Consider the following 20101-nt stretch of genomic DNA (forward strand, 5'->3'; position numbering starts at 1 on the left):
GATGTCTGGTGGCGTTCATTGCACACTGTGTACCACCAGATATTGACAAGGTGCAAGAGACAAAAGGGGGCCCCAGAAGGCTTCCTGGCTGACTCTGTGGCCTGTATGGAAGGGACAGGGCTGTCCCCCTACCCCGGCCATCCCCGAGACAGCCTCTGACCTATGGCCTTGTGGTTTTGGTTTTTCTCAGCCGTAAAGGATGACAAACATACGTATTATCCTGCCTTGAGGCATGTGTGGAGGGGATCGAAGCTGTGCGGGAAACGCCTAGAGGCCTCCCAAGGAAGGGATTGTGCAGTTTTCATTTCTGTAGCTGTTCCCTCCCTGTCCAGGTCGCCTGGACACCTGCAAGCCACCCAGAGTCCGAATCCCTTGGGCAGGGAGACAGTGAACTGCTGGGTTCCAGTCCCCCTGGGGGTGACAGTAAACCAGGGGAGAAGGATGCCTTTGTTTTAGCCGTGTTTGAGGACTGCTCTGAGGCCCTGGGTCCTTGAGTGTGTTGGTTCCACGTAGCTGGGATTTCCAGGACAACCTTGGGACCCTGTGGCGTCTGTCGGGCCCTGTGAGCCCATGGGAGGATTTTCAGCCATTCTACTGGGGAAGCCCCTTGCGTGTGGCTTTTTGTGTGTGAACAGGGCCCATTGTCACTGGCGGTGACACCACTGACTCCTGTCCCCGTGTTCCCCCGGCTGCAGGAGGGGAGGTGCCCAGCACGGAGGCTGAGACACAAGTGGCCTCTGAAGTCGGGATGTGCGCCCCACCTCCACCGCTGATGAGCTTGGGGGCCTTTGCTGAGCTTCGTTTCCCGCATGGAAAGTGGGGGCTTTGTCTGCCCCTCTCTCCTTGCGGCCAGCAGGAAAGGGAGTGAAGGTGCTGACCTCAGCCAGTGTGGAGGGAGAGCCCGGTGGGTGCTGTCCCACCTGCGTTCTTTCACCTCCACAGCTGCCTTCCCACTTCTCACTCACAGTCTCCTTTTCTTTCTCCTCCACCCCCTCGGCAGCTCTGCCTGCTCCTCTTGGTCCTGAGCTTGTGCACAAATGTACACAGCACATGCATGCACACACCACGTGTACGCGGGTGCACCACTCTAACACTTCCCCAGGCCTGTCCCTTCTTCCTGCCCCGTCAGGGACCTAGAGTTTCCTTCCTGTGTTTGTTCTCCACGTGTGGATACCCATGTGTGAGCCACAGCATTCTTTTTCTTTCTTTCCTTTTTTTTTTTTCTTTGAGACAGAGTCACTCTGTTGCTTGGGCTGGAGTGCAGTGGCCCAATCATAGCTCACTGCGACCTCAAATTCCTGGGCTCACATGGTCCTCCTGCCTCAGCCTCTTGAGTGGCTGGAACTACAGGCACACACCACTGTGCCTGGCTACTTTTTTTTTTTTTTTTTTTGGAGACGGTTTTTTCCTCTTGTTGCCCCAGGCTGGAGTACAGTGGCACAATCTCAGCTCACCACAACCTCCACCTCCCAGGTTCAAGCGATTCCTCTCCCTCAGCCTGCCAAGTAGCTGGGATTACAAGCATGCGCCACCACGCCTGGCTAATTTTGTATTGTTATTAGAGACGGGGTTTCTCCATGTTGGTCAGGCTGGTCTCAAACTTCCAACCTCAGGTGATCCACCTGCCTCGGCCTCCCAAAGTGCTGGGATTACAGGTGTGAGCCATCACACCTGGCCGTTTTTTGTAGAGACGTGGGTCTTACCACGTCGCCCAGGCTGGTCTGGAACTCCTGGCTTCGAGCCATCTTGCCTGCCTTGGCCTCCCAAAGTGCTGGGATTATAGGCGTGAGCCGCCGCGGGCGGCCGGGATTCTCTGTGAGGTGTTTCCCGTTCTTCCCAGTTGGTCTCGTGTCCTGCGGGTGTGGGTTGTTGTCTGCCCCGTGTTGATCAGGTGGATCCTGCTTCTAACTGCTGGGGGGGTGGGTCCATCCTGTAACCCTGCACTGTCAAGCGTTTCCTTATCTGTGAGCATGTGACTGGGTTCCAATTTTTTTTTTTTTTTTTTTTTTAAAGACTGTCTTGCTCTGTCGCCCAGGCTGGAGTGCAGTGGCGCAATCTCAGCTCACTGCAACCTCTGCCTCCCGGGTTCAAGTGATTCTTCTGTCTCAGCCTCCTGAGTAGTGGGGATTACAGGCTTGAGCTGATTTTTGTATTTTTATTTATTTATTTATTTCTGAGACAGTTGTCTTCTGTCGCCGAGGCTGGAGTGCAGTGGTGTGATCTCTGCTCACCACAACCTTTGTCTCCTGAGTTCAAGCGATTCTCCTGCCTCAGCCTTCTGAGTAGTTGGGATTACAGGTGTGCACCAGCTAGTTTTTTTTTTTTTTTTTTTTTTTTGCATTTTTAGTAGAAATAGGGGTTTCACCTTGTTGCCAGACTGGTCTTAAACTCCTGACCTTGTGATCCACCCGCCCTGGCCTCCCAAAGTGTTAGGATTACAGGCGTGAGCCACCATGCCCGGCCCTAATTTTTGTATTTTTAGTAGAGACAGAGCTTTCCACGTTGGCTAGGCTGGTCGTGAACTCCTGACCTCTGACCTCAAGTGATTTGCGCGCCCTGGCCTCTCAAAGTGCTGGGATTACAGGTGTGAGTATTGCGCCTGGTGGATTCTAATTTTTAATGCTTGATTTTTTTTTGTTTTTTTTAAATATAGGGTCTGGCTCTGTTGCCTAGGCTGTAGTGCAGTGGCTTGATCAGGGTTCACTGAAGCCTTGATCTCCGAGGCTCAAGTGATCCTTCCTCCTCAGCCTTCCGAGTAGCTCGGACTGCAAATACGCATCACCATGCCAACTAATTTGTTTTGTTTTGTTTTGAGACAGAGTCCCACTCTGTCACCCAGGCTAGAGTGTAGTGGCACAATCTCGGCTCACTGCAGCCTCTGCCTCCCAAATTCCAGCGATTCTCGTGCCTCAGCCACCTAAGTAGCTGGGACTACAGGCGCACACCACCATGCCCGACTAATTTTTGTATTTTTAGTAGAGATGGGATTTCACCATGTTGGCCAGGCTGATCTTGAACTCCTGATCACAAGTGATCTGCCCGCCTTGGCATCCCAGAGTGCTGGGATTACAGGCATGAGCCACTGCACCTGGCCTAATTTTGTATTTTTGGTAGAGATGGGGTTTTACCATGTTGCCCAGGCTGGTCTCGAACCCCTGGGCTCAACTGAACCTCCCACCTTGGTCTCCCAAAGTGGTAGGATTATAGGCGTGAGCTCCTGTGCCCGGCCTTGCTTAATTTTTTTTTTTTTTTTTTTTTTTTTGAGACAGAGTCTCCCTCACTGCAACCTCCACTTCCCAGGTTCAAGCAATTCTGCCTCAGCCCCTCCCAAGTGCCTGGGACCACAGGTGCGTGCCATCATGCCTGGCTAATTTTTTGTATTTTTAGTAGAGACGGGTTTCACTGTGTTAGCCAAGATGGTCTCGATCTCCTGACCTTGTGATCCACCCGCCTCGGCCTACCAAAGTGCTGGGATTACAGGCGTGAGCCACTGTGCCCAGCCTGCTTGAATTTTTATTGCTTGAAAATCTTTTTTTTTTTTTTTTTTTTGAGATAGAGTCTCACTCTTTTGCGTAGGCTGGAGTGTAGTGGCATGATCTCGGCTCACTGCCAGCTCTGCCTCCCAGGTTCATGCCATTCTCATGCCTCAGCCTCCCGAGTAGCTGGGACTACAGGCACCTGCCACCATGCCCGGCTAATTTTTTGTATTTTTAGTAGAGACGGGGGTTTCACCGTGTTAGCCAGGATGGTCTCAATCTCCTGACCTGAAGTGATCCATCCGCCTCGGCCTCCCACAGTGCTGGGATTACAGGTGTGAGCCACCGCGCCTGGCAAAGATCTTGTATTGATAATATTGTGTGTCTGCAACCAAAATATGCACATCAATTGAAACTAGAATTTTGAAAAATTGTGGATCATCATAAGCTGTGAGGAATTTTTTATGGTTTGAATGGCCATTACTAATACCCAACTGATCAAACAAATATTACAGTTTTTATCAGTAACAAGTAGAAATACTAAAAAACATTGGAAACATGTTTCTTGAGTAGGTGGGTTCCTTTTTCTCTGATTAATTCATGCATTCACCGTTGGATATAAGCTATTGCTGAAATGATACAGATTTCAGCTTCAATTCTAGTTCTTTATTTGTTTTTTCTTTTTCTTTTTTTTGAGATGGAGTCTTGCTCTGTTGCCCAGGCTGGAGTGGAGTGAGGTGGTACAATCTCAGCTTGCTGCAACCTCCGCCTCCCAGGTTCAAGCAATTCTCCTGTCTCAGCCTCCTGAGTAGTTGGGATTAGAGGCATGTACCACCACTCCAAGCTTTTTTTTTTTTTTTTTTTTTTTTGTATTTTTAGTAGAGATGGGGCTTTACCATGTTGGCCAGGCTGGTCTAGAACTCTTGACCTCAAGTGGTCCACCCGCCTCAGCCTCCCAAAGTGCTGGGATTACAGGTGTGAGCCACCATGCTCAGACCCTCAATTCTAGTTCTTTCTTTCTTTTTTTTTTTTTTTTTGAGACAGAATCTTGCTCTGTTGCCAGGCTGGAATGCAGTGGTGTGATTTCGGCTCACTGCAACCTCTGCCTCCTGGGTTCAAGCGATTCCATTGCCTCAGCCTTCTGACTACAACATGCATCACCATGCCCGTCTAATTTTTTGTATTTTAGTAGAGACGGGGTTTCACCATGTTGGCCAGATGGTCTCGATCTCCTGACCTCGTGATCCACCCACCTTAACCTCCCAGAGTGCTGGGATTACAGGCTGAGCCACCGTGCCCGGCCTTTTTCTTTATCTTTTTTCTTTTTTTTTCCTTTTTGAGATGGAGCATCACTCTTGTTGCCCAAGCTGGAGTGCAATGGCGCAATCTCAGCTCACCGCAACATTTGCCTCCCAGGTTCAAGTGATCCTCCTGACTCAGCCTCCCAATTAGCTGGGATTACAGGCATACACCACCACGCCTGGGTAATTTTGTTTTTTTTTTGTTTTTTTTTTTTGTTGTTGTTTTTTTTTTTGAGACGGAGTCTCGCTCTGTCACCCAGGCTGGAGTGCAGTGGCCGGATCTCAGCTCACTGCAAGCTCCGCCTCCCGGGTTCACGCCATTCTCCTGCCTCAGCCTCCCGAGTAGCTGGGACTACAGGCGCCTGCCACCTCGCCTGGCTAAGTTTTTGTATTTTTAGTAGAGACGGGGTTTCACTGTGTTAGCCAGGATGGTCTCGATCTCCTGACCTCGTGATCCGCCCGTCTCGGCCTCCCAAAGTGCTGGGATTACAGGCTTGAGCCACCGTGCCCGGCCAGTTTTGTATTTTTAATAGAGATGGGATTTCTCCATGATGGTCAGGCTGGTCTCGAACTCCCGACCTCAGGTGATCCACCCACCTTGGCCTCCCAAAGTGCTTGGATTACAGGTGTGAGCCACCGCACCTGGGCTAGTTCTGTTTTTTAAGTTGAGAAACCTTGATAACATCAATTAGATAGGAATTAGCAAGATTTTTGTGTAACAATAGTGTCTAATTCCAAGTTGCTTGCCAAAAATTGACATAAAAAGCTAGTATAAAAAATTAATTATTCATCACCTCACAAGGGAAGTCCTTCTAGTTGCTAATAAGTTTTATTGAAGTGAAATTCACTTACCATCAGGGTCACGTTTTCAAAGTGTACAAGTCAGTGATTTTTGGTATATTCAGTCAAGCAACCATTACCTTGATCTCATTCTAGAACATGATTCCAGTTTTGTGATATTACAACTATTGCTTTAACAACACCCTTCTTCCTTGTCTCTGATCTTTTAAAAATAATTTTTCTTATTTTAGAAATGATACATGTTGGCCGGGCGCGGTGGCTCTCGCCTGTAATCCCAGCACTTTGGGAGGCCGAGGCGGGCGGATCACAAGGTCAGGAGATCGAGACCATCCTGGCTAACACTGTGAAACCCCGTCTCTACTAAAAATGCAAAAAATTAGCCGGGCGAGGCGGCGGGCGCCTGTAGTCCCAGCTACTCGGGAGGCTGAGGCAGGAGAATGGCGTGAACCCAGGAGGCGGAGCTTGCAGTGAGCCGAGATCGCGCCACTGCACTCCAGCCTGGGCGACTAAGCGAGACTCTGTCTCAAAAAAAAAAAAAAAAAAGAAATGATACATGTTAATTGTAGAAAACTTAATTTTATTTATTTATTTAATTTAATTTTATTTTTTTGAGATGGAGTCTCGCTCTGTCGCCCAGGCTGGAGTGCACTGGCGCGATCTTGGCTCACTGCAAGCTCCGCCTCCCGGGTTCACGCCATTCTCCCGCCTCAGCCTCCCGAGTAGCTGGGACTACAGGTGCCCGCCACCACGCCCGGCTAATTTTTTGTATTTTTAGTAGAGACGAGGTTTCACCGTGGTCTCGATCTCCTGACCTCTTGATCCGCCCTCCTCGGCTTCCCAAAGTGCTGGGATTACAGGCGTGAGCCACCACGCCCGGCCGAAAACTTAATTTTAAAAAGATAAAGGAGAAAATTAATAATTACTTATTACCTATGCAGGTGTTTGAGTTTGTAGCGTTTGTTTCTCTGAAGTTATTTATACATATATATGTGTGTGTGTGCATGTATATATATATAGAGAGAGAGAGAGAGTTGGTGGGGGGAGGGGAGAGACAGGGTCTTGCTTTGTTGCCCAGGCTGGAGTGCGGTGTGGTGTGATCATGGCTCACTGCAGCCCTGAACTCTTGGGCTCAAGCGATCTTCCTGTCTCAGTGAGTATCCTGAGTAGCTAGGACTACAGGCATGCGCCGCCATGCCCAGCTAATTTTTTTTTTTTTTTTGAGACGCAGTCTTGCTCTGTCACCCGGGCTGGAGTGCAGTGCCGCAATCTCGGCTCACTGCAAGCTTCGCCTCCTGGGTTCACGCCATTTTCCTGCCTCAGCCTCTGGAGTAGCTGGGACTACAGGCGCCCGCCGCCACGCCCGGCTAAGTTTTTTGTAGTTTTAGTAGAGACAGGGTTTCACCGTGTTAGCCACGATGGTCTCGATCTCTTGACCTCGTGATCCTCCCGCCTCAGCCTCCCAAAGTGCTGGGATTTCAGGTGTGAGCCACCACGCCCGGCCCCATGCCCAGCTAATTTTTAAGAATTTTTTGTAGAGACAGGGTCTCCGTATGTTGCCCAGGCTGGTCTTGACCTCCGGGGCTCAAGTGATCCTCCTGCCTTGATCTTCCAAAGCTCCCAGGCATGAACCACCGGCCCAGCTTAATTACTTTCTCTGAAGTTAATGAAGCTTAAATCTGTATACCGTCAGATCTTAGAGCCTCCCATCTAGAACACCAGGCTGAAAAGTGCTGTGGAGAAGAATAAGGCCGGAAAGGGGAGTGGGAAGGTTGGTCAGCAAGCGGGGGTATTGGGGGCTTGGCAAGTTGTAAAAGGGGTGTCAGAAGAGGCCTTGTGGAGAGGGCAGCTTGAGGTGGAGCCGGAGCTCCAGGGAAGAGCTGGATGAGCTGAGGACTCCAGGGCCCCGAGGTGTGAGTGGGCCGGGGCTGGCAGAATGGCCTTGTCTGAGGCCTCAGAGGCTGCAGGGAGACTGCGACCTGCCTCAATGTGGCTGGGACACCAGCAGGGTTTTGAGGGCAGTGGGTCCAGAAACAGACCTGGAGACCTAGGAGATGTGGGGAGACTGGCAAATGGGCACAGTCACAGGGCAGATGGTGCCAGAGGCTCTAACCAGGACTGTGACTGTAGAAATGAAGTCGAACTGGGAGCCAGGAGAAGAGAATGACAGTCACTGAGACCACATCTCAGAAAGATTCGACGTCTTTTTCTGGGTGACTCCTTAAGAATTTAGTGGCTTAGCACAGCGCTTACTACCTCACGGTGTGGGTCATGACTGGGAGTGGCTCAGCTGGGGGGCTCTGGCTCACCATCACTCATGAGTCCTCGCTCAGGCTGTGGCACGGTGGCTCACGCCTGTAAGCCCAGCCCTTTGGGAGGCCAAGGTGGGAGGATTGCTTGTGCCCAGAAGTTTGAGATTAGCCTAGGTAACGTAGTGAGACCCCGTGTCTACAAAAATAAACAGAAATGAGCCAGGCATTGTGCACACCATGGTCCCAGCTACTTGGGAGGCTGAGGCAGGAGGATTGTTTGAGCTCAGGAGGTCCAAGGCTGCGGTGATCGTGCCACTGCACTCCAACCTCGGTGACAGAGCAAGACCCTGTCTTAAAAAAAAAAAAAGCTGTGGGTGGGCTGTGGTCATCTGAGGGCTTGCCTGGTCACGGAGGGGCTGCTCCCTGGCTCACAGGCACGGCATGCTGGTGCTGGGTTTAGCAGGAGGCCTCGGGTCCTCCCCACGTGGACCTCTCCATGGGGCTGCTTGGGTGTCCTCACAGCACCGTGGCAGCTTGCCCCAGAGCCTTAGAAGCCATTTTCACGAGGTCTCACTGGTCACCTGGTCAGCCCTGTTCAGTGTGGGTGCAGTCTGCCCAGAGACATGTCAGCTGGGAGGTGAGATGCGTTGGGGGCCCTCGTGGAGGCTGGCCAGCTCGCTCGTCTTCTGCCTACAGAGAGGAAACTCAGAGGGCTTCTTGGACACAAAGTGGCTGTGCCTTGAGGGTGCCCTGGGAGGAGGCTGGAGCAGAAGGCTTCTGGACCAGGGACCTGTCTCCTGCCTGGGGTCATGGAGTTCCCAGTGCCTCAGCCTGGAAGGCCTCGCAGGGACAAGCCCACTCCTGAGTCTCCCTCCAGACCAAGGCTGCCTGGCCTTCTGGACCCCACCTTACTACGTCAGCCCTGGGGAGCTCCTGGAAGGGCGGGGACTGGTCACTGCTGAGGGTGCCGCCAGTGATGGGTCCTGGGCTGGTCAGCAGGGTCAGTGGGCTTCCCACACCCTCTTGCCATGCTGCTGTGGCCCTTGTCTGCCAGCGGCTGGTGCGGGGGGTTCCTGTGGTTTGCATGGCCATGTTGTGTATCTTGGAGGTCAGGCAGGTGGCTCCGGGCCGGGCCGCCCTCAGCCCTGCTCCGTGACTTGGGCTTGAGGTTGGGTGAGTTAAAGGCCAACCAAGCCTGAGGCCAGTGTCTGGAGACCACCAGGTCCTGAGGCACGGTGTGCCTTGTGGCCCCCAGACTCCCCAGAGGCCGTGTGGAAAATTCACCTTTAAAGACTTAGGGTATTAAGATGCAATGAAGCTTTCAATGTGGTGGGGCTACGTGCAGGGCCCAGGTAATTGGGGAAGGCATCCTGGGCTCACCTGTACTGCAGGTATTCTTTCTTTTGATTTAAAACCACCACATGGGCTTTGCTTCATCCCTCATCTGCTCTGCACCAATTTCCCTGGCAGCCTCGTGGGTGTGACCTTCCAGAACATTCTCAGTGTATTCACAATTTGTGCTGTGCACATCTCAGTGCGTGCAGTGACCCCTCAGAAAATGATCTTGCAATGTGTTAACTTGTTTTCTTTAACTTGCACATTTCTGTGACTCAATCCACGTCGGTGTGTCTAGATCAGCTTGGTTCCAGCAGCTGCGTGATGGTCCATAAAATCAGGCCGTTCCACTTGCTGAAGTAGTCGCCGCTTTATTCTTGTTTTCTGGTCGTCATCACCTCTCAGTGGTCCCTGTTCTGCATGGGGGGTTGGGTGGGTCTGTGGCTCCTGCCCACCGTTCCTGGCAGTCAGGAGCAGCTGTGCTGGGCACCTGGCTCTGGGCCACCTCCCTCGGGAGGAGCATCCTGGACTCATGGTTGGGGCCCAGGTACTCTTGCTGGCCGTGGCTGGGCTAACTGTAACTGGAGCCGTGGTTCTCAGGAAGGACACAGGCCATGCAGGGCCTGTAGGTCTCAGAATTCCCGTTGAGGGCCCCGGGAGGAGCCCACCTGGCCTCAGGTGGGAATTCTGAGAAGGAATAGGGATTCTGGGGCCCCCAGTGGGGATTCTGAGAATTCCCGGAAGTCCCTGCAACACGTGAGGTTGAGGACCATGTAGTCTGAGCATCCCTGAAATCTATAGGCCCCTGTGGTCACCTGGGCCCTCCTCTCAGGGACTGTGTGCCGGGAGAAACGGTGCTGAATCTGGGTGTGAGGTCAAGAATCCAGGGGAGAGGCCATACTCTCAGTGTTCCTCGGCAGGGCTCTGAGCGCAGGTCTCTGAGGCTGCCCAGCTGTTCATCCCCTCCTCGTAGGAGAAGCGCAGATCTCGTGCCTAAGTGTGCTAGGGTGCTGATGGGTGCCGCCTACAGGCCACTGCCCTCACGTGGGAGTCAGACTGAACGAACTAGTCCAGATCCACAGAGACTTCTAAACCGGGCTTGATGCTGACATGGAAAGTATGCAGGGCTCAGATTTGGGGGTGGGGTGACTTAGTCTGGGGTCAGGAAATGTGTAAGGATTTCTCGGGGTGGCTGTGACAAATGACCTCTAACCGTGGCTTAAGACGCAGAAATGTATTCTCTCACCGTCATGGAGGCACATGTCAGAAACTGAGGTGTCAGCAGACCCACGCCCCCTGAAGGCACTTGGGGAGGACTCTTCCTTACCTCTCCCCACTCCTGGGGCCCCAGGCACTCCTTGTCATCCCTGGGCTTGTGGCCGCATCACTGCAGTCTCTGCCTCTTTCTTCCCTTGGTCTTCCCTTCGTACGAGTCTGCGTCCAAACCTCCCTCTTCTTCCTTCTGTTAAGAACCAGTTACTGGATTTAGGCCCTTCAATCCAGTATGACCTCATCTTAACTTCATTACATCTGCAAAGACCCTAATTCCAAATAAGGTCACATGCACAAGTAGGGGGTGGATGTGGGGTAGGACCCGAACTTGTCTTCATCGGGAACACAGCTCAGGCCACCACAGAAAAAAGTGGTGTTGGAGCTGGGAGCTGGCTGACGGGCTGTGAACAGTGAGGAGCCATCCAGGGAAGGGTGTTGAGGCTGGCGGTGTGAGGAGGTCAGGAGGCCACCTTGGAAGGCCTGAGGCCAGGTTGCCGAGGCAGAAGGTGTGGGGGACGCGCGTTGGCCTGTCTGCACCAGCTCCCCTGAGGTGGAGCCTTTCTCAGGACTGGGCTTCTTGGCCATCAGATGTTCCCACCGGGCTGTGTTCAGCCTCAGAGTCTATAACTGTGTTTGCAGGCTGGGCACTGTGGCTCACACCTATAATCCCAGCAGTTTGGGAGGCTGAGGCAGGCGGATCACTTGAGGCCAGGTGTTGGAGACCATCCTGGCCATCATGGTGAAACCCCGTCTCTACTAAGAATACAAAAATTAGCCAGGCATGGTGGCACGTGCCTGTAATCCCAGCTACTCGGGAGGCTGAGGCAGAGAATCGCTTGAACCCAAGGAGTGGAGGTTGCAGTGAGCCAAGATTGCGCCATTGCACTCCAGCCTGGGTGACAGAGCGAGACTCCATCTCAGAAGCAAAAAACCAATCTATAATCGTGTTTCCTTTTTTAAACAGGAAACTACTTTGCTTCGCACTTTTTCATGGGAGGAGAGAAATTTGACACCCCCCACCCTGAAGGTTACCTCTTTGGAGAGAACATGGACCTGAATTTCCTGGGCAGCCGCCCAGTCCAGGTGGGTCTGGACAGGGCTCTCACTGGGCTGCGGGGGTGGGAGACCCCGTCCCCAGTGGTCTGCATCCCAGCCATGAGGGCAGACGGGCACCAAATCACCCCTAAACGGGGCAGAGCTCCTGACAGGGTTCCAGTTGAGCTTGGGTGTGGACACGTGCCCTGGAATGGGGTGTCCTGGTGCTGCCCCTTAGAGGCCAGATGGCCAGGGGCAGGTCACTGCGAAACAGAGCAGCCATACTGAACGGGTGCATCTGGGTTGCAACGGCTGCAGAACGTTGTAGATTTGATTCCAGCCTTCTTGGATGACTTTCTTTTATTTTTATTTATTTATTTTTTTTTGAGACGGAGTCTCGCTCTGTCACCCAGGCTGGAGTGCAGTGGCCGGATCTCAGCTCACTGCAAGCTCCGCCTCCCGGGTTCACGCCATTCTCCTGCCTCAGCCTCCCGAGTAGCTGGGACTACAGGCGCCGCCACCTCGCCCGGCTAAGTTTTTGTATTTTTTAGTAGAGACGGGGTTTCACTGTGTTAGCCAGGATGGTCTCGATCTCCTGACCTCGTGATCCGCCCGTCTCGGCCTCCCAAAGTGCTGGGATTACAGGCTTGAGCCACCGCGCCCAGCCGATGACTTTCTTTAAAAGGAAAAATAGTATTTATAGACCCCGGGCATTGTGGCTCATGCCTGTAATCCCAGCACTTGGGGAGGCTGAGGCGGGCAGATCACCTGAGGCCAGGAGTTTGAGGCGAGCCTGGTCAAAATGGTGAAATCCTGTCTCTACTTAAAAAAAAAAAAAAATTAGCCGGGTGTGGTGGTTTGTGCCTGTAATCCCAGCTACTCGGGAGGCTGAGGCAGAAGAATCACTTGAATCTGAGAGTTGGAGGTTTTAGTGAGCTGAGATTGCGCCGCTGCACTCCAGCGTGGGCAACAAAGGGAGGCTGTCTCAAAAAAAAAAAAAAACCAAATTGACTTTCCCTAGAACAGTGGGCAAGAGACATGGTCCAAAGGAGAGACCCAGACAGCTGGCTAATATCTTCCCTCATTGCCAGAGGAGGGTACATTCGAATACTGTCATAGTACGCGAGTACTGTGAGCTGTCCGTTTGTTCAGCACACGTTTGGCACCTGTTGTGTGCCTAGCACTCTTCCAGGGCCTAGGGTGAAGGCAGACCCCGCCTCTGCTACCTAGTGGGAGTATAGACAATTAACACAGGACAAATGGGTAGAAGAGAGAAAGGGCAGAAAGGGAGACGCCACTGGAGAGGCCGTGGCTGAACCAAGCCGTGATAGGTGGGAAGGAGGCCCCTCCAGGAGGAGCAGAAAGGCAGGGGGCCCTGGGAACAGAGGAGGAGGTGAGAGGGTGCAGGCCTTGGGGGACAGGAGGCCGGAGGAGCCAGTAAACGTTGGGGGATCTGGGGGCTCAGCCTGGGGCGGGGGTGCTCGTTGGAAGCTTTGAGGATGGAAAGGGTGGGGCCCAAGGAAGGGGCTGAGGTTGCTCCAGGCAGTGATGGATGTGGGAAGCCTGGGAGAGCAGGTTGGGGATGGGCGGCCCCAGCGTGCGGGAATCAGGCGTTGAGGCTGCCTGGCCGGATTTGCTCAGGGTGGTTTGGTCCTGGCTGTTGCATGTGCGGGCTGTGTGGCCTGCAGCTTCTACCTGTAAATGAGGACAGCCTACCCACGCAGCCTCTAACACGGGGACGAGAACCCAGGGATACTCACTGGGGCTGTGGCCGCTGCACCCTGGCCCGTTTTCTGTCCTTCGCCGCTCCTGAGGGAGTCACCTGCGGCCCTGTGGTTTTCCTCCTAGTTTCCCTACGTCACTCCTGCCCCTCACGAGCCCGTGAAGACGCTGCGGAGCCTGGTGAACATCCGCAAAGACTCCCTCCGGCTGGTGAGGTAACCTTCGCCCTGCCCCTGGGGACCCTGTGGCTCTGTGGGGCGCAGCCCGGGGCAGAGGTTCTGGCTTGCTTGAGGAAAAGGGCAGGTGGGAGGGGCCCCAGTTTCTGCACCCTGCCATGTGGAATCAGAGGCTGCCCTGGGCTGAGTGAGGGAAAGGGCATGTGGAAAGAGCCATTTAGCCAGGGCTTCTCAGCTGTGCCTCACAGGGACCCTGGGCAGTGTCTGGAGGCAGCCAGGTGGGGTGCCCTGGCATCTCAGGTGGGTGCCAGGGGTGCTGACTTCCCGCCATGCACGGGACGGCCCCCCACTGCCAGGAATGACCCAGCACCAGATTTCAGTAGGTTCAGAAACTGCCTAAACCAACTAGACTTGAGGCATCTGGGGCTGTCTCTGAACCAAAAGCATGTACCCCGTCTTCTGTGGGCAGGAAGAAGGAGAGGCAAGCCCTGGACCATTGGGCTTTCATGTCCAAATAGGAAACGGCCCCCATGTCTGCTGGAGAAGTGGGCTGTGTCCACAAAGCCGCCTTCACGGCCCTCAGCCTGGCAGGGCAGGAGGCAGCCTCCGCGGATGTGGCCTCTGATCCGCTGCCTCTCTCCACCGCCTGCGGTAGGTACAAAGACGACGCTGATAGCCCCACCGAGGACGGCGACAAGCCCCGGGTGCTTTACAGCCTGGAGTTCACTTTCGACGCTGATGCCCGTGTGGCCATCACCATCTACTGCCAGGCGTCGGAGGAGTTCCTGAACGGCAGGGCAGTGTGAGTCCCACATGCGGCTGGCAGCAGCTGGGCTGGGGGTCCCCGGACTCCTTGGGGAGGCTTCTCTCTGCCTTAGTAACCAGAGGGAGAAAACGAAACCCTGCTCTCTTACCATACTCCCAGGACTTTACCACAATGTGAGGGGCTTCTCCCACCCCAGGGACTCGCCTCTTCTCTGCGGGAGCCAGCTGGGGTCCTGTGACTCATTTCAGTTCCGATGCTGCCTGGAGTTTGTGCAGCACATGGAGGGCCCAGTCCCACAAGACTGCCCCATTTCAGATGCCAGTCATAAGCCCCCACTGCCACCTGAACTTCTCACCAACCAGCCGTAAATCATGCTCCCACAGCCCACTCCTCAGGCTTGGTCAGTTGCTGATGTGGCTCACAGAAGCCAGGGAAACACTTGGCTGATGTTTGTTGGTTGATTGTAAAGGATCCAGATGAAGAGGTTCACAGGGCGAGGTGTGGGGAAAGGGGTGGTGCGTGCCACCTTCGTATTCACCAACCCGGAAGCTTTCCCGAAAACTGCTTATTTCAGGGCCTTTTCTGGAGGCTTCATCACGTAGGCAGGATTGATGATTAACTCTGTCTTCAGCCGCTGTCCCCTCCCTGGAGGATGGGGCTTGGCTGAAATTCAGTTCCAGGTTTTTTTTTTTTTTTTTTTTTTGAGACAGAGCCTCGCTCTGTTGGTCAGGCTGCAGTGCAGTGGCGCGATCTCGGCTCACTGCAATCTCCGCCTCCCAGGTTTAAGCGATTCTCCTGCCTCAGCCTCCTGAGCAGCTGGGACTACAGGCATGCACCAGCACGCTTGGCTAATTTTTGTATTTTTAGTAGGGAATGAGGGGTTTGCCATGTTGGCCAGGATGGTCTCGATGTCTTGACCTCATGATCCCGTCCATCTCGGCCTCCCAAAGTGGTTTTGTTTGTTTTTGAGACGGAGTTTCACTCTTGTTGCCCAGGCTGGAGTGAAATGGCGCGATCTCGGCTCACTACAACCTCCGCCTCCCAGGTTCAAGTGCTTCTCCTGCCTCAGCCTCCCTAGTAGCTGGGTTTACAGGCGTGTGCCACCATGCCCTGCTAGTTTTGTATTTTTAGTAGAGACAGGGTTTCTCCATCGTGGCCAGGCTGGTCTCGAACTCCCGACCTTAGATGATCCACCTGCCTTGGCCTCCCAAAGTGCTGGGATTACAGCCGTGAGCCAGCAGCCCGGCCCGCCTGGCCCAGGTTTTTGTTTGTTTTTCCTCAGGAGCTCTTCGACGACATTTCCAAGATTCTAATCATGGCTTGGTCTTTCTGGCGGCCAACCCCATACAGGAGCCGAGAGTCACCTCACTGACACATAAGACGCTCCTGCCACCCAGGACATTCCGCGGGTTTGGAGTTCTGTGTCGGGAGCAAAGATCACGGACCAAATAATAGAAAAAACACGCTCGTAGCACGCCTGTCGCTCAGGAAATGACAAGGGTTTTAGAGGACTCCGTGTCAGGACCTGGGGCCGGGACCAAATATTTATTTTTTATTGTGTCACAATTACATATTTGCACTTTCAGAGGTTTTATTTGAAATAAGGGTCCTTCTGGCCCTGAAGGTTTGAAACGTGCGACTTCAGCAGGAGCTGGCAGGACCGCCTCCAGCCTACAAAGGCACATCTGCCCCAAGTGGCTTTAGGGACAGGCAGGAGTGTACCCCCCACCTTCCTGCATTGGAGCACAGTGCTCAGTGGTCAGCTTTGCATCTGCCGATAGGGTGTGGTTGAGAGCCTAGCCTTTGAATGCTGTCCCCACTGAGTGGCTTGGGGCACGTGACTGCTTGTGCTTCTGTGTCCTCAGCTGGAAATGCGGGTGGGTGGTGTGAGGAGGGGACCGTGTGTCCTGTGCACAGCCCCTCATGTGACAAGTGCTCCTGAAAGGAGCCTGAGTGCTCGAGCTGAGGGGCTGGTGGAAACGACTCGTGGGGCTTCTGAGGGAACCTGCCACGAGGTGAGGCCGCCCTTGGGCTCTGGCCCTGGGCTCCCCGGCAGCCAGGGTTCTTCCTGTGGACCAGCCCTTGGGGGAGGAACAGGTCCCTTTTTCTGGACTTTGTTCTTTGAGGCTCTACCTTGCCCTGGCACGTGATTTTATATATATATGTGTGTGTGTGTGTGTGTGTGTATATATATATATATATATATATATATTTTTTTTTTTTTTTAAGATGGAGTCTCACTTTGTCACCCAGGCTGGAGTGCAGTGGCGCGATCTCAACTCACTGCAACCTCTGCCTCCCGGGTTCACACCATTCTCCTGCCTCAGCCTTCCAAGTAGCTGGGACTACAGGCACCCACCACCACGCCCAGCTAATTTTTTGTATTTTTAGTCGAGACGGGGTTTCATCGTGTTAGCCAGGATGGTCTCGATCTCCTGACCCCATGATCCTCCCACCTTGGCCTCTCAAAGTGCTGGGATTACAGGCGTGAGCCACTGTGCCCGGCCCAGATCATATTTCTTTTTTTTTTTTTTTTTTTTTTTTTTTTTTGAGACGGAGTCTCGCTCTGTCGCCCAAGCTGGAGTGCAGTGGCCGGATCTCAGCTCACTGCAAGCTCCGCCTCCCAAGTTTACGCCATTCTCCTGCCTCAGCCTCCCGAGTAGCTGGGACTACAGGCGCCTACCACCTCGCCCGGCTAGTTTTTTGTATTTTTTTAGTAGAGACGGGGTTTCACCGTGTTAGCCAGGATGGTCTCCAGATCATATTTCTTTAATGACACCAGAAATGCATGCCTGTGTGCTATGACAGGCGTGGAATTATTGGGTATAGGAGCATTTGGAGTGACCAGGGCAGGCCCCTCTGTCCCTTTCTTGCATCCCACTGCTTGGGGTTGAGTGTTTGACACCCACGGGGCCTGGTACCCTCCTCAGGCCTGGCCAACGTGATGGAGGAGCTGGGCTTCTGGGGCCTGGTGCCCTCCTTGGGCCTGGCCAACATGGTGGAGGAGCTGGGTTCTGGGGAGATGTCCGGGGGCTGCCACAAAGGGGGTGTGCGCCGAGGTCACAGGCCAGTGTGAGTGAGTGGTCTGCCCCCTGCCCCCCAGCGCTCAGGGGTTGGGTAACCATCTCGGGTGCGCTTGAAGAGAGGGTCCCGCTGCCACCAGAAAGGCTAGAGAGAACAGAGAAATGCCCTGCCAAGCCTGGCTGGTGTCACCCTGTCCTAGACCCCCGGGGGCTAGTGACGAGAGAAGTGCCACAGTCCCCCTGTCTCAGGACCTGGCGCAAGGCCAGCTTCCCGTCCCAGCGGGGATCACAGAGAAAACAGTCCCCTCCTCTCAGGACCTGGTACGAGGCCTGATTCCCCTCCCAGCAGGGATCACAGAGCAGGAGCAGCTCCAGGACCTGGAGGCCGTGCCCAGGCACCCAGACCCCATCCAGCCTGCCAGTGCTCCATCCATTTGAGCTGCAGGGCAAGCCGCCCTCTCTGCCTCATGACAGGGAAACTGAGGCTCAGACAGAAGGGTGTGTGCAGGGCTCCACAGCTCACAGGAGAAAGCTGGGGTCCACCTGAGGGCGGTGTCTTTTTTTTTTTTTTTTTTTTTTTTTTTTGAGACGAAGTCTCATGCTGTTGCCCAGGCTGGAGTGCAGTGGCGCGATCTCGGCTCACTGCAAGCTCCGCCTCCCGGGTTCCCGCCATTCTCCTGCCTCAGCCTCCTGAGTAGCTGGGACTACAGGCGCCCGCCACCGCGCCCGGCTAATTTTTTGTATTTTTAGTAGAGACGGGGTTTCACTGTGGTCTCGATCTCCTGACCTTGTGATCCGCCCGCCTCGGCCTCCCAAAGTGCTGGGATTACAGGCTTGAGCCACCGCGCCCGGCCGAGGGCGGTGTCTTAACTGTGCGTTTTACTGAGGCTGAGCCTGGGCCTCCCCTGTAGTGCCGCCTCCCACACTGGGCTCTGGTGGCCAGGGCAGGCCTCTTCTGCCTTTGTGTGTACAGTGGTGGCCCTCCCACACCCTACCCCACCTCTGGGCTCAGTGTGCCTTTGTCCAGGAGAGCCAGCCCTGGCCACAGGCAAGCAGGGTGGTGTGGTGGAGGGAGGGGCTGTGGGGTGTGAATTGGGTTCCTGCATGGAGTTTTATCAGACATGAAACTGCTTGAGACACCTGTCTTAGGGATGCACTCGCGCCTGGCCTGTGGCGAAGACATGCGGAAAGGTGTTAAGAAGAGTGAGATATTGGTGACCATCTCAGGGGCCCTGACGGAATGATAAAACCACAGCGGGACCGGTGTGGTGGTTCACAGGACACAGCCCCAATGTGTGCGGACACATGAAAGAGCAGTGTTGACGCCTACCGCGTCTGAATGCTGAGGAAGAGAGACCCGCGGTGCACGTGGCCACCATTGTGCCTCGCTCCCCGGGAGTGATATATGGGTCTCTGCTGGGGCGGAGAACAGGCCGCTGGGAGCAGGTGTGAGGGTTGGGGAAGGAGCATTTTGCACTGTGTGTACTTAAGTACTGTGTTCATTCTAAAAGCAAGCACTCAAGCTGGGCGCAGTGATTCACGCCGGTAATCCCAGCACTTTGGGAGGCTGAGGCAGGTGGATCACTTGAGGTCAGGAGTTCGGACCAGCCTGGCCAACATGTCGAAACCCTGTCTGTACTAAAAATAAAAAATTAGCCTGGCCTGATGGTTCACACCTGTAATCCCAGCTACTCTGGAGGCTGAGGCAGGAGGAGCACTTGAACTCGGGGGGCAGAGGTTGCAGTGAGCTGAGATCATGCTGCTGCGCTCCAGTCTGGGCGACAGAGCAAGACTCTTATCTAAAAAAAAAAAAAAGTAAACCAGCTTAGCACCCCATCGAAAGGAAAAGCACAGCCACACTGGGCGATGTAGCAAAGGGATTGGGCAGGTGTGGGCTCTGGAAGAATCGTAGCCGGGCCTGACGTGGGCAGAGCTGCATGGTGAGCCGAGAGGCTGTGGAAGGCCCTGGAAGGTGAGGGCCACGTGGTCATGTAGGCAGTTTGCTGTCCCCCACAAGAGAGGGTCCCCAAAAGACAGATGTCTGCAGCCCTGCCAGCTTTCAGAGTGGGAGGGGCGGGCACGGAGGGCCCTCGCCCTGCTGCAGTCTCACTGCCTGCTCTCGGCTCCCTGCAGATACAGCCCCAAAAGCCCCTCACTACAGTCCGAGACCGTCCACTACAAGAGAGGGGTGAGCCAGCAGTTCTCCCTGCCCTCCTTCAAGATCGACTTCTTGGAATGGAAGGATGACGAGGTAATCCTGGCTGAGCTCCTTCTTGCCTTTTGCTCTTTCTCTCGAATTCTCTCCTCTTGGGGGTGGGGCCAGCGCAGTGAGACCTGTGTGTTTGGGTTCCTCCGGGCTTCATAAGGCCTGGGAACGGCTACCCCAGTCTATGTGCTCAGGCAGACGTGCGGATGGACTGGAGCAAGGCCTGGGCCACATGTTGGCGGAGCCAGGAGACCAGACGCCAACCAGGCAGCCACACGGAGGTTCAGACACTGGGATCTCGGGAGCTGTGAAGAATGGGGCCCCCTTTGCCGGCTGCAGCAGTGCAGGGTCTGTTCACACCAGGTGGTGGTGTTTTTTTTTTTTTTTTTTTTTTTTTTTGAGACGGAGTCTCGCTCTGTCATGGCCCAGGCTGGAGTGCAGTGGCCGGATCACAGCTCACTGCAAGCTCTGCCTCCCAGGTTCACGCCATTCTCCTGCCTCAGCCTCCCGAGTAGCTGGGACTACAGGCACCCACCACCTCGCCCGGCTAGTTTTATTTTTTTTTTAGTAGAGACAGGATTTCACCGTGTTAGCCAGGATGGTCTCGATCTCTTGACCTCGTGATCCGCCCGTCTCGGCCTCCGAAAGTGCTGGGATTACAGGCTTGAGCCACCACGCCCAGCCTGGTGGTGGTCTTACAAACTTTTTTTTTTTTTTTTTTTTGAGACGGAGTCTCGCT

General features: G+C 54.2%; 1 protein-coding gene and 1 long non-coding RNA gene across 20 annotated transcripts in view; one reads left to right on the forward strand and one right to left on the reverse strand.

The window, feature by feature from the left end:
* MGRN1 (mahogunin ring finger 1) overlaps positions 1-20101 on the forward strand; it is a 65765-nt gene that overhangs the window by 9474 nt on the left and 36190 nt on the right. For all 19 annotated transcript variants that reach the window (XM_077985495.1, XM_015125543.3, XM_015125545.3 and 16 more), the window contains exons 2-5: positions 11399-11517; positions 13318-13406; positions 14023-14169; positions 19290-19407. In XM_077985495.1, coding sequence (XP_077841621.1) covers positions 11399-11517; positions 13318-13406; positions 14023-14169; positions 19290-19407 — 473 coding nt within the window. The remainder of the gene's footprint in view (positions 1-11398; positions 11518-13317; positions 13407-14022; positions 14170-19289; positions 19408-20101) is intronic.
* On the reverse strand, positions 1987-12471 carry LOC144337883 (uncharacterized). The gene is made up of 3 exons (XR_013411518.1): positions 12092-12471; positions 8144-11094; positions 1987-2189 (listed from the first exon to the last, which is right to left on the reverse strand). It is a non-coding gene; the product is annotated as an uncharacterized LOC144337883 (long non-coding RNA).

The sequence above is a fragment of the Macaca mulatta genome, chromosome 20, assembly GCF_049350105.2.
Source record: "Macaca mulatta isolate MMU2019108-1 chromosome 20, T2T-MMU8v2.0, whole genome shotgun sequence".
Lineage (NCBI taxonomy): Eukaryota > Metazoa > Chordata > Mammalia > Primates > Cercopithecidae > Macaca > Macaca mulatta.